The 16,736-nt window shown below is 45.4% G+C and overlaps 1 protein-coding gene across 1 annotated transcript; it reads left to right on the top strand.

Moving 5' to 3' along the window:
• The first annotated feature begins 8,626 nt into the window (after positions 1–8,626).
• LOC120066736 (tripartite motif-containing protein 16-like) lies at positions 8,627–16,044 on the top strand. Its single transcript, XM_039018201.1, has 6 exons — positions 8,627–9,250; positions 11,243–11,338; positions 14,634–14,867; positions 14,973–15,132; positions 15,226–15,285; positions 15,412–16,044. The coding sequence occupies exons 1-6, from the start codon at positions 8,672–8,674 to the stop codon at positions 15,945–15,947; spliced, it is 1,665 nt and encodes a 554-aa protein (XP_038874129.1). The 5' UTR covers positions 8,627–8,671; the 3' UTR covers positions 15,948–16,044.
• The last annotated feature ends 692 nt before the right edge of the window (positions 16,045–16,736 follow it).

Consider the following 16,736-nt stretch of genomic DNA (forward strand, 5'->3'; position numbering starts at 1 on the left):
GATCTTCAGGACGGAAAGTCGGAGCTCTAGAAAGAGGCCCGAGTTCTTGAGTTGGGTGACTTCAAATCGAGTTCAGAGTTGTTTTGAATGCACTGAATTCGGAAGTATGAGAATTTTGAGTTCCCAGTTGTTTTGAACGTGGCAATAGTCCGCCATAGTGGACATGTCATAATACCCATAAAACCTAGCGGTCAAACACGGAAATGTTTCCAATCTCTTTCCACCATTCATTTTTCACATGGTGAATTATACAAACACTTCAAATTAAGTATGTGTTTGGTGTAGGCTTACCTTGGTGTGATGTTTTGATAACCATGTAATTCTCTGTCTGCCAAATTGAGTTTTAGCAATATATTCGTCTCAATTTACAAAATGCTAATTAGCAACAGAGAAGACCTCAGCAAGACTACAAATTCCTGCAGGAAGCTCCTGCAAGTCATCTCTAGCCGACACTGTCAGCTACCGTTCACCAGCGCGATCTGAGAGACCTGTACCCAATCCATGATGAATCCATTTGCTGTATTAAAATTAATTGAATAAAATGTTGAACTTCTTCCGTCCCCTTTCTCTGTCTTAGCTAGCCACTGACTACGATTCAGCTAGTTAGCAGAGCAGGAGATCAGTAGATGTTTTTACAGTATGTCGACTTTGGTGTCTATTTCAGACATGGCATTTTTCAAAGAAGAGCAAAAGAGCATTAAAGACCACTATAAGTCTGGCCATGTGGAGAAGTGCAGCTGTAGTAAGGGACAATTTGCCGGTTTTGTCAGGGCCAGCATGAGGGATAAAGTTTATCCTGTGTCTGTGTAGCTATTAAGTTAAGTTTGAGCATCTTAGCAATACAATGTGTTCTATACAGCTGTCAACATTCTACAAGGAAAGAGCCACTTATTCGATCATATAATCATTAACCAGATTACCCCGGATACCAGACTTCGATGAGTTATAACTCAGTTCTAGAATGGTGTCATTGATGAGAATGAATCAAAAAATCTATTGACATTCAGAATTGAATTTGTTTAGACATCCATCCTGTATTGTAGTTGCATAACCAGAGAAAAATCTTCAAAGACACAATGTTTGTTTATTCAGAGTGGTACATGCATTCACACAGTCTTGATTTACAGGATCCTTCTCACTATATCAGGGGTACTCAACTCTTACCATACGAGGTCTGGCGCCTGCTGGTTTTCCTTTCTACCTGATAATTAATTGCACCCACCTGGTGTGAGAAACAATGAGAAAATGCAGTGGAACTGGCTTCAAGGTCCAGAGTTGAGTTTGAGGGCACTATATGATTGATACAGTGCATTTGGAAAGTATTCAGACCCCTTGACTTTTTTCACATTTTGTTACGTTAAAAGCCTTATTCTAAAATTGATTAAATACATTTGTTCCCTCATCAATCTACACACAATACCCCATAATGACAAGCAAAAACAGGTTTTTAGACATTTTTGCAAATGTATTAATAATAAAAAACAGAAATACCTTCTTTACCTAAGTATTCAGACCCTTTGCTATGAGACTCAAAATTGAGCTTAAGTGCATCCTATTTCCATTGACCATCCTTGAGATGTTTCTACAACTTGATTGGAGTCCACCTGTGGTAAATTCAGTTGATTGGACATTATTTGGAAAGACACACACATGTCTATAAAGGTCCATCAGTTGACAAAAACCAAGCAATGGCCTCCATCATTCTTAAATGGAAGAAGTTTGGAAACACTAAGACCCTTCCTAGAGTTGGCAGCCAGGCCAAATTGAGCAATCGGGGGAGAAGGGCCTTGGTCAGGGAGGTGACCAAGAACCCAAACTCTAGAGTTCCTTTGTGGAGATGGGAGAACCTTCCAGAAGGACAACCATCTCTGCAGCACTCCACCCATAAGGCCTTTATGGTAGAGTGGCCAGATGGAAGCCCCTCCTCAGTAAAAAGGCACATGACAGCCCGCTTGGAGTTTGCCAAAAGTCAGCTAAACAAGATTCTCTGGTCTGATGAAACCAATATTGAACTCTTTGGCCTGAATGCCAAGCGTCACATCTGGAGGAAACCTGGCAACATCCCTACTGTGAAGCATGGTGGTGGCAGCATCATGCTGTGAGGATGTTTTTCAGAGACAGGGACTGGGAGACTAGTCAGGATCGAGGGAAAGATGATCAGAGCAAAGTACAGAGAGATCCTTGATGAAAACCTGCTCCAGAGCGCTCAGGACCTCAGACTGGGGCGAAGGTTCACCTTCCAACAGGACAACAAGCCTATGCACACAGCTAAGACAATGCAGGAGTGGCTTCGGGACAAGTCTCTGAATGTCCTTGAGTGGCCCAGCCAGAGCCCGGACTTGAACCTGATCGAACATCTCTGGAGAGACCTGAAAATAGCTGTGCAGCAACGCTCCCCACCCAACCTGACAGAGCTTGAGAGGATCTGCAGAGAAGAATGGGAGAAACACCCCAAATATAGGTGTGCCAAGCTTGTAGCGTCATACCCAAGAAGACTCGAGGCTGTAATCGCTGCCAAAGGTTCTTCAACAAGTACTGTGTAAAGGGTCTGAATACGTATGTAAATGTGATATTTCCGTTTTTTTTAAACGTGTTATTGCTTTGTCATTATGGGTTATTGTGTGTATATTGATGAGGAGAAAAAAACATTTATTCCATTTTAGAATAAGGCTGTGGCGTAACAAAATGTGGATAAAGTCAAGGGGTCTGAAAACTTTCTGAATGCACTGTATGTCAATTAAATTAAATGGGAAAACTGCACTTGTCCTCGTGAAAATTACAGTTGACTAAATATTCTACAGCTGTAATGTCATCAATCAAATCAAACTTTATTTATATAGCACATTTCTTACAACAAATGCATTTCAAGGTGTTCAAAGTCATGCATTGAAAGGCATGTGGCACTTAACATCCTTCCTCTTGGCAGGTGACCAGGGGATTCTTTCTACCACATGCAAATGCTTTCGTGGAGCTCATAAGTGTAGCCATGCAGCCTATTTTGGCAGTTCACAATATCGACCGTACGGAAGTGGAATGCATGTGGAGGAAGCCAGCCATGCCCAACCAGGTGCAGTCGGTGGAGGATATGTACCCGGCTGAAGACTACAACCCTCTTGTAACGGCAGCCTTCCCTCTCTTCACTAGAAGAGGGGGTATAACAGGGATCAGACCAACACGCAGCGTAGCCAGTGCTCAACATGTTTAATACGAACGATAAACGTGAACAAATACAAAATAATAAATGTGGCAAACCGATACAGTCCTAGCTGGTGCATAGAAAACACAAAGACAGGAAACAACCACCCACCAATCCCCAACACAAAACAAGCCACCTATATATGATTCCCAATCAGGGACAACGATTGACAGCTGCCTCTGATTGAGAACCATATTAGGCCGAACACAGAAACAGACAAACTAGACACACAACATAGAATGCCCACCCAGCTCACGTCCTGACCAACACTAAAACAAGCACAAACCACAAGAACTATGGTCAGAACGTGACACCTCTGTTCCTGGAGCCCACAGAGGAGGATTTTCAGTGGCTAAGGAACCGTCTCCGGGGCAGGTTCATTGGAATGGCATGGCATGTCTCCTTGAACCTGAGCCAGAACAATCACTACCCTCCCTGTCATCCTTGTCTGTACCAGACATTAAAAAACAAAGGCACCTGGGGCACGCAGGCATCCTGGCTGGCATGCCGCTGTCGGTGGAGCACCAGGAGGCTATACGACAGGCAACAGTTGGACAGCGTACCAACCCCAACTGGCACACCATGAGGAGAGGGAGGTTGATGGCCAGCAATTATGGAGCAGTGGTTAGTGCCAAATGCTTTACCCCGTCGCTGCTAAAAAGGGTCCTCAGATGACAGTTGTTGGATTGGGTGTTGTCTGTAAAGTGGGGCACAGATAACGAAGAGGAGGGCATCAAGGAATTCAAAATGGCTACAGGGATGGATTTGCTTTGGTCAAAGGGTCTGGGATCCTTAGTGCCTCACCGGATAGTCTGGTGGGCACCACAGCAGTGGTGGAGGTCAAGTGTCCCTATGGTGCAAGGGACCTTACCATTGAAGAGGCAGTGAGGTCGAAGGAGTTCTATATCAAGGAGAGAGGGTCTTACTGCCTCTGTGAAGACCATCCATACTGGCACCAAGTCCAAGGTTAGCTCCACATCACTGGAAGGGACACCTGCTTCTTCGTTGTGTGGACCACCAAGGACTCCATCACCATCCACATCCAGTGTGACGACCTCTGACAGACTCATATTGCTCATAGTTCATACAGACACACTAGGCTCCCAGAATAAGTTATATTACATACAAGTTTTGCTCAAAGTAGCCAACTAAAGTAATGTAGTTAACTTTATCATGGGCACAGTGGGAATGTATATCTGTGATGTTAGATACCTCAGATGTCTGAGTGCCTTTAGAATTTTGAATATCTGTGATGTTCAAATTACTTTCAAGGCCCTGTGTTTTACTTTCTGAAGGCCCCAGTCATCCCTGCCTGTACCTGACATTGCTGGAAAACAAGTGAACAATGAATAAAGATCATACACAAACAATAGGCTCCTAGAATAGCTTATATTACATTTAAGTTTTGCTCAAGTAGCCAACTAAAATAAAGTAGTTATCGTCTGAGGGATGATCTGAGGGTGGTATGAGGGATGCACTCCTGTTGGACAGGAAAACAAAGAGACATTTGGCCAGTGGTAGGTCTGTTTCAATACTGTATTACCATCTTTATCTGGACAGAACGCATTGTTTATCAAAACACAAACACACCTTGGACAATGTGACAAGTGGTCCCGCAACACCCAATCTTAAGTCATGAGAACCATACACAAACATAACAAACATACTGCGCAGATATATCTACAAATTTATTGTTGTATCACATTTGATGAGTTACTGACCTCTTCGTCCACCCAAGCCAAACATGGACAATTCCTAGCCCAACCGTCCGGCAGATGGCCATATTATTTACTTTACATAATTTGTCATCTGCGTCCAATGATGCGTATACACATCATTGTCTGCATCCAACTGGAATGTATGCATGCAGCCGGCTATCCTAGGTGGTCATGTCTAGATGGGATCCATCTTTTGTCAAATTTAAGTCAAAAGTAAAAAAACATATATTTTTGTTTGAATTTTAGCTAACCCTGACCCTTTTCTGAACCTTGACCTAATTATCCTAACCTGCTGCGTAAGTTGTCCTAAACCTAATACAAAAAGTCAATTCTTACAAAAGCTGGATCCCTTGACCATTCCTGGTTGAAGATCAATCAATCAATCAACTATCTTTATAAAGCCCCTTTTCCATCAGCAGTTGTCACAAAGTGATTATACAGAAACCGAGCCTAAAACCTCAAAGAGCAAGCAATGCAGATCTAGTAGCATTGTGGCTAGGAACAACTCCCTAGAAAAGCAGGAACCTAGGAAGAAACCTAAAGAGGAATCAGGCTCTGAGGGGTGGCCAGTCCTCTTCTGGTGGTGCCGGGTGGAGAATATAAGAGTACATGAGACACAGGGGCATAAACGGCAGGTCTGGGAGAACGTAGCACGACAGGTCAGGGTTACATAGTCGCAGGCAGAACAGCAGAAACTTGATCAGCAACACAACAAGGTGGTAGGTAGCAAGTCCGTTGAACAGGTCAGGGTTCCATAGCCGCAGGCTAGGGACACTTTGTTCCGCCCACAACAGACTACTGTAACCTGATTGGCTGAACATTAGGAAGTAAATTGTGTTTTATTAAGACAGCATGCATATTTTCCCCTTTTTTTGTGGTGGCTCACCATTAAAGTTAGTTAAGGAGGAAACCGACACCCTTGCAGCCTGAATGAAGGATGTTTTAATTATGAGCCGGTCACCGGGGGACAGAAGTGTATAGCCAGCTGCATACATTTAAGTTGAACGCAGAGTTAGATTGAGGACTCATCATGGATATAACCTGTTTTAGCATGGACATTGCCAATGAGGGCATCCACCATTTAAAGTAGTCAACTGGGTGAGGATTCCTATGAGTTGGGAGCAATCAGCCAATGAAGAAGAACAAATGTGACCACTTTAAAATTGCGCTGCCCATGATGTCACAGACGCTATAATGGCACAGACACAATGATTAGTATATACAGTACCAGTCAAAAGTTGACACACCTACTCATTCAAGGGTTTTTCTTTATTTTTACTATTTTCTACATTGTGGAATAATAGTGAAGACATCAAAACTATGAAATAACACATATGGAATCATGTATTAGCCATTTTAGATTTTAGATTCTTCAAGTAGCCACCCGTTGCCTTTATGAAAGCTTTGCACACTCTTGGCCTTCTCTCAACCAGCTTCACCTGGAATGCTTTCCCAACAGTCTTAAACGAATTCCCACATATGCTGAGCACTTGTTGGCTGATTTTCCTTCACTCTGCGGTCCAACTCATTCCAAACCATCTTAATTGGGTTGAGGTTGGGTGATTGTGGAGGACAGGTCATCTGATGCAGCACTCCATCACTGTCCTTCTTGGTCAAATAGCCCTTACACAGCCTGGAGGTATGTTGGGTCATTGTCCTGTTGAAAAACAGATGGGATGGCGTATCGCTGCAGAATGCTTTGGTAACCATGCTGGTTAAGTGTGCCTTGAATTCTAAATAAATCACTGACAGTGTCAACAGCAAAGCACCCCCACACCATCACACTTCCTCCTTCATTCTTCATGGTGGGAACCACACATGCAGAGATTATCCGTTCACCTGCTCTTCGTCTCATAAAGCCACGGCGGTTGGAACCAAAAATGTCTAATTTGGACTCATCAGACCAAAGGACAGATTTGCCACGGTCTAATGTCCATTGCTCGTGTTTCTGGGCCTAAGCAAGTCCCTTCCTCTTATTGGTGTCCTTTAGTAGTGATTTCTTTGCAGCAATTCGCAATTCGACCATGAAGGCCTGAAGGCATGTGTGGTCTTTGCTAGGTAAAGCCCCGCCTTATCTCAGCTCACTGGTCACCATAGCAACACCCACCTGTAGCACGCGCTCCAGCAGGTATATTTCACTGGTCATCCCCAAAGCCAACACTTCCTTTGGCCGCCTTTCCTTCCAGTTCTCTGCTGCCAATGACTGGAACGAACTGCAAAAATCACTGAAGCTGGAGTCTTATATCTCCCTCTCTAACTTTAAGCATCAGCTGTCAGAGCAGTTTACCGATCACTGTACCTGTACACAGCCAATCTGTAAATAGCACACGCAACTACCTCATCCCCATATTGTTATTTATCCTCTTGCTCTTTTGCACCCCAGTATCTCTACTTGCACATCATCATCTGCACATCTATCACTCCAGTGTTAATGCTAAATTGTAATTATTTCGCCTCTATGGCCTATTTATTGCCTTACCTCCCTACTCTTCTACATTTGCACACACAGTACATCGATTTTTCTATTGTGTTATTGACTGTACGTTTGTTTATGTGTAACTCTGTGTTGTTGTTTTTGTCGCACTGCTTTGCTTTATCTTGGCCAGGTCGCAGTTGTAAATGAGAACTTGTTCTCAACTGGCCTACCTGGTTAAATAAAGGTGATTTAAAAAAAAATATTATTCACACAGTCTCCTCTGAACAATTGATGTTGAGATGTGTCTGTTACTTTAACTCTGTGAAGCATTTATTTGGGCTGCAATCTGAGGTGCAGTTAACTCTAATGAACTTATCCTCTGCAGCAGATGTAACTCTGGGTCTTCCTTTCCTGTGGCGGTCCTCATGAGAGCCAGTTTCATCATAGCGCTTGATGGTTTTTGCGATTTAAAGTAATGATGGACTGCCATTTCTCTATGCCTTTTGAGCTGTTCTTGGCATAATATGGACTTTACAAAATAGGGCTGTCTTCTGTATACCACCCCTACCTTGTCACAACACAACTGATTGGCTCAAACACATTAAGAAGGAAAGAAATATCCACAAATTAACTTTTAACAAGGCACACATGCTAATTGAAATGCATTCCAGGTGACTACCTCATGAAGCTGGTTGAGAGAATGCCAATAGAGTACAAAAATGTCATCAAGGCAAAGGGTGGCTATTTTGAAGAATCTCAAATATAAAATATATTTTGATTTGTTTAACACTTTTTTGGTTACTACATGATTCCATATGTGTTATTTCATAATATTTTCTACAATGTAGAAAATAGTAAAAAAGAAATAAAAACCCTGGAATGAGTAGGTGTGTCCAAACTTTTGACTGGTACTGCATATGGACGCAGATGATGACGTAAAATGAATAATAGCGCCATCTGCCGACCGGTTGGGCTAGACAATTCCACATAAGGAGTTTTCAAGAGACCAGAAACAGACTGCCACCTTGGCTCACTCGTCTCCTCAATAAAACATGAAACAAAAGCAAATTATTTATGGTCATACTCGTCATGTATTTATTTAAAACATATTTATGGAAATGCTACAGTTCTTTACCTGGAACTTTGAAATCTCTTTCTGTTAAAATGTTGAGTAATCTTTGTGTGACCTCTCATTATGGTCTTTATTCAGAACCAAATTCCCCTTCAGATTCTGAGCACACAAACAGCGCCATAAAGTTAGCCACTCCCACCTCTCAGTTCAAGGAAAACGAAAGTGATCTCAGATATCATTCTGCTCAAGCTGTGTTTGTGTGCAACAAAATGGCAGAGGCCATTTTAAAAGACCCGTTCTTTTGTTCAATATGCTTGGATCTACTAACGGATCCAGTGACTATACATTGTGGACATAGCTACTGTATGGGTTGTATCAACGGCTGCTGGGATCAGGATGATCTGAAAGGAGTCTACAGCTGTCCCCAGTGCAGACATACCTTCACCCCAAGGCCTGTTCTGAACAGAAGCACTGTCTTGGTTGAAGTGGTGGAGAAACTGAAGAGGACAGGACCTCAAGCGTCTCCTGCTCACTGTTATGCTGGACCTGAAGATGTGGAGTGTGATGTCTGCACTGGGAGAAAACTCAAAGCTGTCAAGTACTGTCTGGTGTGTCTTGTCTCATACTGCGAGTCTCATCTCCAGCCTCATTATGACTCGCTTGCCTTTAAGAAGCACACGCTGGTGAAAGCCTCCACACAACGACAGGAGAAGATCTGCCCTCATCATGACAAACTGCTGGAGGTTTACTGCTGTACTGATCAGCAGTGTATCTGTCTGCTGTGTGTGATGGATGAACATAAAGGCCATGATACGGTGTCAGTTGCAGCAGAAAGGACTGACAAACAGGTATGGAATGTTCTCCTCTAGATACAAATCACTTTACAAATACTGTACTTTGAATATAACAGAGGGTGTAGAAATCATCAAATTAAAATCACCATAGAAATAGTCTGGCTTTTAGATAGATTTGAACAGTTAAGTGCCATTTAAGACCTGAAAAATATATGATGTCAAGGGAATATTGAACACATTTTACAGTGCTCTCCTACAAGAGCTGAATTTAAACATTCATTAATTTGCTTTTAAGTTGACAACATTAAACTACTTATTCTGGCGACATGATGACCGATGCTTTACGTTGACGGGATGCTGATGTTGTAGTTTCAATGAGCAAGGCAAAGACAAAAAGCCTGATATGATGTTGCAGAGATGGCAGGAGCAGTGGAATAGAGATAATAATGGCAGGCATTTATTTCAAATACAGAGGTAAGTCGGGGAGGATGGCAGGAAGGGACAGAAGAGAGGAGGCTATTTTTACAAGATTAAGGGTGGGACACAGACGGTTGAATAAGACTTTAAATGTGATAGGAAAGCATCCAATAGGAAAGTGTGATTATTGCCAGGAAACAGAGACCGTGGAGCATGTATTGCTACAGTGTGGGCAGTATCAGAGGGAAAGAGAGAGGCTGAGATATAATATGAGGGAGAAGGGAATGCAGGAAATTAGTTTAAAGAGTATGTCGAGTAGAACGTCATTAGATAATAGTCCCAAATATTTTGTTATCTTTTTTAAGAGCAATGGGCCTGGTAGGTAGGATTTAGTTTCACCCTGTCTCTGGCCCACACTGAAGTACAGTAGGTGGTGGTAATGCACCATAACGTTGGTTGCCAACCGCCGATAAACCCCACCAAAGAAGAAAATAAGTAGCCTAACCACAGGAGCTGTTGGCTAGAGCGCATGTGCCAAGACCAGAGTAGGCACATTTGCAATTTAGGGCAACAGATTTTTGTGACAAAATTATCGGTAGAGTTGAAAATGCGATGGAAACACGTTACACGTTACATTTTTATCCAGTACAGAAAATGTAAGCGGAAAATTACATTTTGTGTGCACTACGTCATCATGCACTTATTTTTCTCCCCAACATGTCAGTTTGGTACAAACCCCTGGAGGGAAAATTGTAATTTTTTCTCTATGCAGATTTTTAGAATATTCGCAATAAAATCTGTCGACAATTGATTGGAAACCTAGCTATAAACCAGGTTTCCATCCAACCTTAATATGCGAGTAAAGTAGGCCCACATGTTGGATAAAACATTTAAAGACGGGCCTGATGGAAACAAGTTTTTCCGGAATATTTTCCAAATGTCGACTAAACAAAATACGCTACACAAGATGGGATCGTTTGTGTCGGTAAAATTAATTATGCGAGACATGTGGGTGGAAATTCTTTTATGCGCAAATATTGATAAAATAACCATCATATCAAAGTAAACTTTGAGACACGCGATTACATGTTGTGTGGTCCCACTATGACTCGTTGGGAAAGCATGCAGTTTATTATGCTACATATGAAATCAGTTATGATGAATCTGGTGGAATGAAATAAGCTTAATGCTCTTTTCCAATAAATATCGAGGGTCTTATTCTGATGACATGATCATCGATGCTTGGCTGCCGTTTGACAAATAAAAATGATCTCGCTATTTTGTCCGTAATAATAACATCATGTAAGTTATACATATATAACGCAACATTTTATTGTGAGAAAATTTTAAGTAGAGTTGAAAATGCGATAGAAACCCATTTAAGTTGTATTTTTTATTCGGTTCATGGGAATTTAACCGCAAAATGTATTTTTGTGGACACTATGTCATCACGCACAGACTTTTATCAGCAACAAATACAGTTGATGGAAACACCCCGGGTGGGAAAATTAGCATATTGTTTTTATGCAGATTTTGTAAATATTCACATAAAAATGTGTCACCAATTGGATGGAAACCTAGCTACAATCACAAATTAAATTAGTGGAATATGATTTGTCATCTACACAGAAACAGTTGGGTAAAATACAGCAGCAATACCACCAGAGAATCCAGGAGATGGAGAAGGAGGTACAGGAGCTTAGGCAGGCTGTGAAAACACTCACGGTGAGTTTTGTCTATTTATTCAGCTACTTCCCATATCTAACCAATTTGTATGGAGAGTCCGGAAATCTTTTGGGGTCTAGCCTTTCAGCTTCTAGGGTTCTAGGGCACTTGGCAACTAACGAGTCAGTCAGGGCTGTCACGTTCCTGACCTGTTTTCTGTTGTTTTGTATGTGTTTAGTTGGTCAGGGCGTGAGTTGGGGTGGGTATTCTATGTTGTGTGTCTAGTTCGTCTGTTTCTGTGTTCAGCCAAATATGGTTCTCAATCAGAGACAGCTGTCAATCGTTGTCCCTGATTGAGAATCATATAAAGGTGGCTTGTTTTGTGTTGGGGATTGTGGGTGGTTGTTTCCTGTCTCTGTGTTTGTGTTCTGCACCAGATAGGACTGTCTCGGCTTTCACGTTTGTTATTTTGTTATTTGTTAATGTTCATTGTTTATTGTTTAATTAAACATGTTGAACACTAACTGCGCTGCATTTTGGTCCTCTCCTTCATCCCAGGAAGAAAGCCGTTACAGAACCACCCACCAAACAAGGATCAAGCAGCGTGGCAACGGGCAGCAGCGACAGCAGCAGCGGTACCAGGAGGAATGGTCATGGGAGCAAATATTTAACGGAGAAGGACCCTGGGCTAAGGTTGGAGAAGATCGCCGCTCTCGGGAAGAGATGGAGGCAGCTAAAGCCCAGGAGCGGTGGTCTGAGGAGGCAGCACGGAAGCGGGGCTGGAAGCCCGTGAAGAAACCCCAAAAATTTCTTGGGGGGGGCTAAAGGGTAGTGTGGCGAGGGCAGGTAGGAAACCTGCGCTCACTTCCCATGCTTACCGTGGAGAGCAGGAGTACGGGCAGACACCGTGTTATGCGGAAGAGCGCACGGTGTCTCCTGTACGGGTGCATAGCCCGGTGCGGGTTATTCCACCTCCCCGCACTGGGCGGGCTAGAGTGAGCATTGAGCCAAGTGCCATGAAGCCGGCTCTACATATCTGGCCTCCAGTACGTCTCCTTGGGCCGGTGTACATGGCACCAGCCTTACGCATGGTGTCCCCGGTTCGCCAACACAGCCCAGTGCGGGTTATTCCACCTCCCCGCACTGGACGGGCTACGGGGAGCATGCAACCAGGTAAGGTTGGGCAGGCTCAGTGCTCAAGGGAGCCAGTACGCCTGCACGGTCCGGTATATCCGGCGCTACCTTCCCGCCCCAGCCCAGTACCACCAGTGCCTATACCACGCACCAGGCCTTTAGTGCGCATCGAGAGTCCAGTGTGCCCTGTTCCTGCTCCCCGCACTAGCTTTGAGGTGCGTGTCTCCAGTCTGGTACCACCAGTTCCGGCACCACGCACCAGGCCTACTGTGCGCCTCAGCAGGTCAGAGTCGGCCGTCTGCCCAACGCCGCCTGCACTGCTCGTCTGTCCAGCGCCGTCTGAGCTGCCTGCCTGCCCAGCGGCGTCTGAACTGCCTGCACTGCTCGTCTGCTCAACGCCGTCTGAGCTGCCTGCCTGCCCAGCGCCGTCTGAGCTGCCTGCCTGCCCAGCGCCGTCTGAACTGCCTGCACTGCTCGTCTGCTCAACGCCGCCTGCACTGCTCGTCTGCCCAGCGCCGTCTGAGCTGCCTGCACTGCCTGCCTGCCCAGCGCCATCTGAGCCATCCGTCTGCCCAGCGCCGTCTGAGCCATCCGTCTGCCCAGCGCCATCTGAGCCATCCGTCTGCCCAGCGCCATCTGAGCCATCCGTCTGCCACGAGCCATTAGAGCCGCCCGTCTGTCCCGAGCCATTAGAGCCGTCCGCCAGTCAGGAGCCGCTAGAGCCGTCCGTCAGTCAGGAGCCGCCAGCCAGTCAGGAGCTGCCAGAGCCGCCGGCCAGTCAGGAGCTGCCAGAGCCGCCGGCCAGTCAGGAGCTGCCAGAGCCGCCGGCCAGTCAGGAGCTGCCAGAGCCGCCGGCCAGTCAGGAGCTGCCAGAGCCGCCGGCCAGTCAGGAGCTGCCAGAGCCGCCGGCCAGTCAGGAGCTGCCAGAGCCGCCAGCCAGTCAGGAGCTGCCAGAGTCGCCAGCCAGTCAGGAGCTGTCCTCCAGTCATGAGCTGCCTTCCAGTCATGAGCTGCCTTCCAGTCATGAGCTGCCTTCCAGTCATGAGCTGCCCTACAGTCATGAGCTGCCCTCCAGTCATGAGCTGCCCTCCAGTCATGAGCTGCCCTCCAGTCATGAGCTGCCCTCCAGTCATGAGCTGCCCTCCAGTCATGAGCTGCCCTCCAGTCCGGAGCTGCCCTCCAGTCCGGAGCTGCCCTCCAGTCCGGAGCTGCCACCCAGTCCGGAGCTGCCACCCAGTCCGGAGCTGCCACCCAGTCCGGAGCTGCCACCCAGTCCGGAGCTGCCACCCAGTCCGGAGCTGCCACTAGTCCAGAGTTGTCCCTCTGTCCTAAGCTACCTCTCTGTCCGGAGCGATTTCTCTGTCCTGAGCTACCTCTCTGTCCTGAGCTACCTCTCTGTCCTGAGCTACCTCTCTGTCCTGAGCTACCTCTCGGTCCTGAGCTACCTCTCGGTCCTGAGTTGTCTCCTCTATTTAGGAGGGGCCTTGGTGAAGGTTCCTGGACCATGGTCGGGGGCGAGGGTCGCCACTCAAAGGACGCTAAGGAGGGGGACAAAGACAGTGGTGGAGTGGTGTCCTCGTCCACCGCCGGAGCCGCCACCGCGGACAGATGCCCACCCAGACCCTCCCCTTGAGTTTTAGGGGTGCGCCCGGAGTTCGCACCTTGAGGGGGGGGTTCTGTCACGTTCCTGACCTGTTTTCTGTTGTTTTGTATGTGTTTAGTTGGTCAGGGCGTGAGTTGGGGTAGGTATTCTATGTTGTGTGTCTAGTTCGTCTGTTTCTGTGTTCAGCCAAATATGGTTCTCAATCAGAGACAGCTGTCAATCGTTGTCCCTGATTGAGAATCATATAAAGGTGGCTTGTTTTGTGTTGGGGATTGTGGGTGGTTGTTTCCTGTCTCTGTGTTTGTGTTCTGCACCAGATAGGACTGTCTCGGCTTTCACGTTTGTTATTTTGTTATTTGTTAATGTTCATTGTTTATTGTTTAATTAAACATGTTGAACACTAACTGCGCTGCATTTTGGTCCTCTCCTTCATCCCAGGAAGAAAGCCGTTACAAGGGCTCTCCTGACCCTGCAGTCGATCAGTGAGGAGCCCATTAAGGAGCAGTGGGCCACATTCCAATCCCACTCAGACCCAGTTGGGAACAAGCTTTCTGGGTTCCTGATGAGAGGTGAGTGAGTGGCTGGTTGAAATATACCCTCTTTTCTCTACCTTAACAGCGCTCTGCACAGGTGACAGTGGATGAGACTGACAGGATCTTTATTGAGCTGATCCGCTCCATTGAGCGAAGGCGTTCTGAGGTGAAGGAGCTGATCAGAGCTCAGGAGAAGATTGCAGGGAGTCGGGTTCAGGGACTCCTGGACCGACTAGATCAGGAAGTCACTGAGATGAAGAAGAGAGATGCTGAGCTCAGGCAGCTCTCAAACACAGAGGATCACATCCATTTCCTTCAGGTGACATCATTGGCTTCGTACCTACACTGTACACATAGTTCCTAAGTTGCCATCTAAGTGAAACTGTCCCTAGACTAGTTATTTTCTTGTCTGTTTCCACTGTAGAGTTTCCAGTCACTCTCTGTCCCTCCTGGTTCTGAGGCCCTACCCAGCCCCACTTTCAATCCACACATTTCTTTTGAACGTGTGAAGAAATTGGTTTCTGGACTGAAAGTGCAACTGGATGGTATCTGCAAGGAGGAAATAGTCAAGATATCTGAAAATGGTAAGGCAAAGAGTAGATCATGTATTTATGAAGATCACACAAGAAATATCTGACTGAATAGTAGTGACATTTCGGACGTTTGTGTGTCCATAGTGATGAAAGTGCAAATTGTTCGACCTCTGGAGCCCAAGACCAGAGAGGAGTTCTTAGAATGTGAGTCACAGGATGTTTTCTCGTACTGCCCACATCATGAACACACATGACCCCCCCCCCCCCCCCCACACACACAATATATATATATCTCTCTTTTTATCTTTTTCTTTTTGTCAATTCACTCAGATTCCTGCCAACTCACAGTGGATACTAACACAGCATGTGGAACACTGCATCTGTCTGAGAAGAACAGCAAGGTGACATGGAGTGAAGGGGAGACTCAAGCCTATCCTGATCATCCAGACAGATTTACCCACTATGACCAAGTGCTGTGTAGAGAGGGTTTATCTGGAAACTGCTACTGGGAGGCTGAGCTTCGAGGCTGGATTACTGTGGCAGTCTCATATGTTGCTCTTGTGAGGAAAGGAGAGGCTAATGAGTGTAGGTTTGGAGGTAATGATCAGTCTTGGAGTTTGGAATGCTCTCCCACCAGTTGTTCTTTCCTTCATGATAATGTTAAGACTAAAATACGATCCCATTGCACCTCCAGAGTAGGAGTGTACTTGGACTACAAGGCAGGAACTCTGTCCTTTTACAGCATTTCTAAAAAAGTGACCCTCCTCCACAGAGTGAATAACACATTCACTGAACCCCTCTATCCTGGGTTTGGGGTTGGTTTGGAATCATCTGTGAGGATAATGCTTCCCATGCAGTCAACATGATTTTTCTGTGTTTTATATATATTTCCACACTATGAGGTTAGAATAATACTGTGAAATTGTGAACTGCATCTCAGTGCGAGGCGTCACTACAGACCCTGGTTCGTTTCTAGGCTGTATCACAACCGGCCGTGATTAGGAGTCCCATAGGGCGGCTCACAATTAGCCCAGCGTCATCCGGGTTAGGGTTTGGCCAGGGTAGGCTGTCATTGTAAATAAGAATTTGTTCTTAACTGACTTACCTAGTTAATAAAAGGTTAAATAAAAAATTAGTATAAGAGTTGTTTGAAAAGACCTGACATTTCAGCCTGTTTTGGAGGAATGGAGATTTGGCCTGCCTGGTGTCATCATCAGCTCTTACACTAAAAGGGCATCATCATAATTTTCACAGTATTATTCCAACCTCATAGTATGGAAATATAAACACTGAGTGCACAAAACATTAGGAACATCTTCCATCTTGCACCCACCTTTGCCCTCAGAACAGCCTCAATTCATGGGGCATTGACTCGAAGCGTTCCACAGGGATGCTGGCCCATGTTGATTCCAATTCTTCCCACAGTTGTGTCAAGTTGGCTGGATGTCCTTTGGGTGGTGGACCATTCTTTATACACACAGGAAACTGTTGAGCGTGAAAAACCCAGCAGTGTTTTTTTTATTCATTTCAGTCTGGTATGAGAACGGTAGCCCCTAACTGCAAAAGCAGGGTGTTTGCGGAAAGCTTAGGTATGACTTACTACCATATATGGGCATACATATTTATAAGGGCAGGCTGAGCCGATGACCTCGTTT

This window comes from Salvelinus namaycush, chromosome 21, assembly GCF_016432855.1.
Source record: "Salvelinus namaycush isolate Seneca chromosome 21, SaNama_1.0, whole genome shotgun sequence".
NCBI lineage: Eukaryota > Metazoa > Chordata > Actinopteri > Salmoniformes > Salmonidae > Salvelinus > Salvelinus namaycush.

What these genes read in the sequence shown, in the direction of transcription:
- LOC120066736 (XM_039018201.1), top strand. Translation starts at nt 8,672, where the DNA reads ATGGCAGAGGCCATTTTAAAAGACCCGTTCTTTTGTTCAATATGCTTG. An exon ending in CAGAAAGGACTGACAAACAG is followed by an intron (nt 9,251 to 11,242) that starts GTATGGAATGTT and finishes TCATCTACACAG; the next exon opens with AAACAGTTGGGTAAAATACA. An exon ending in CAGAGAGGAGTTCTTAGAAT is followed by an intron (nt 15,286 to 15,411) that starts GTGAGTCACAGG and finishes CAATTCACTCAG; the next exon opens with ATTCCTGCCAACTCACAGTG.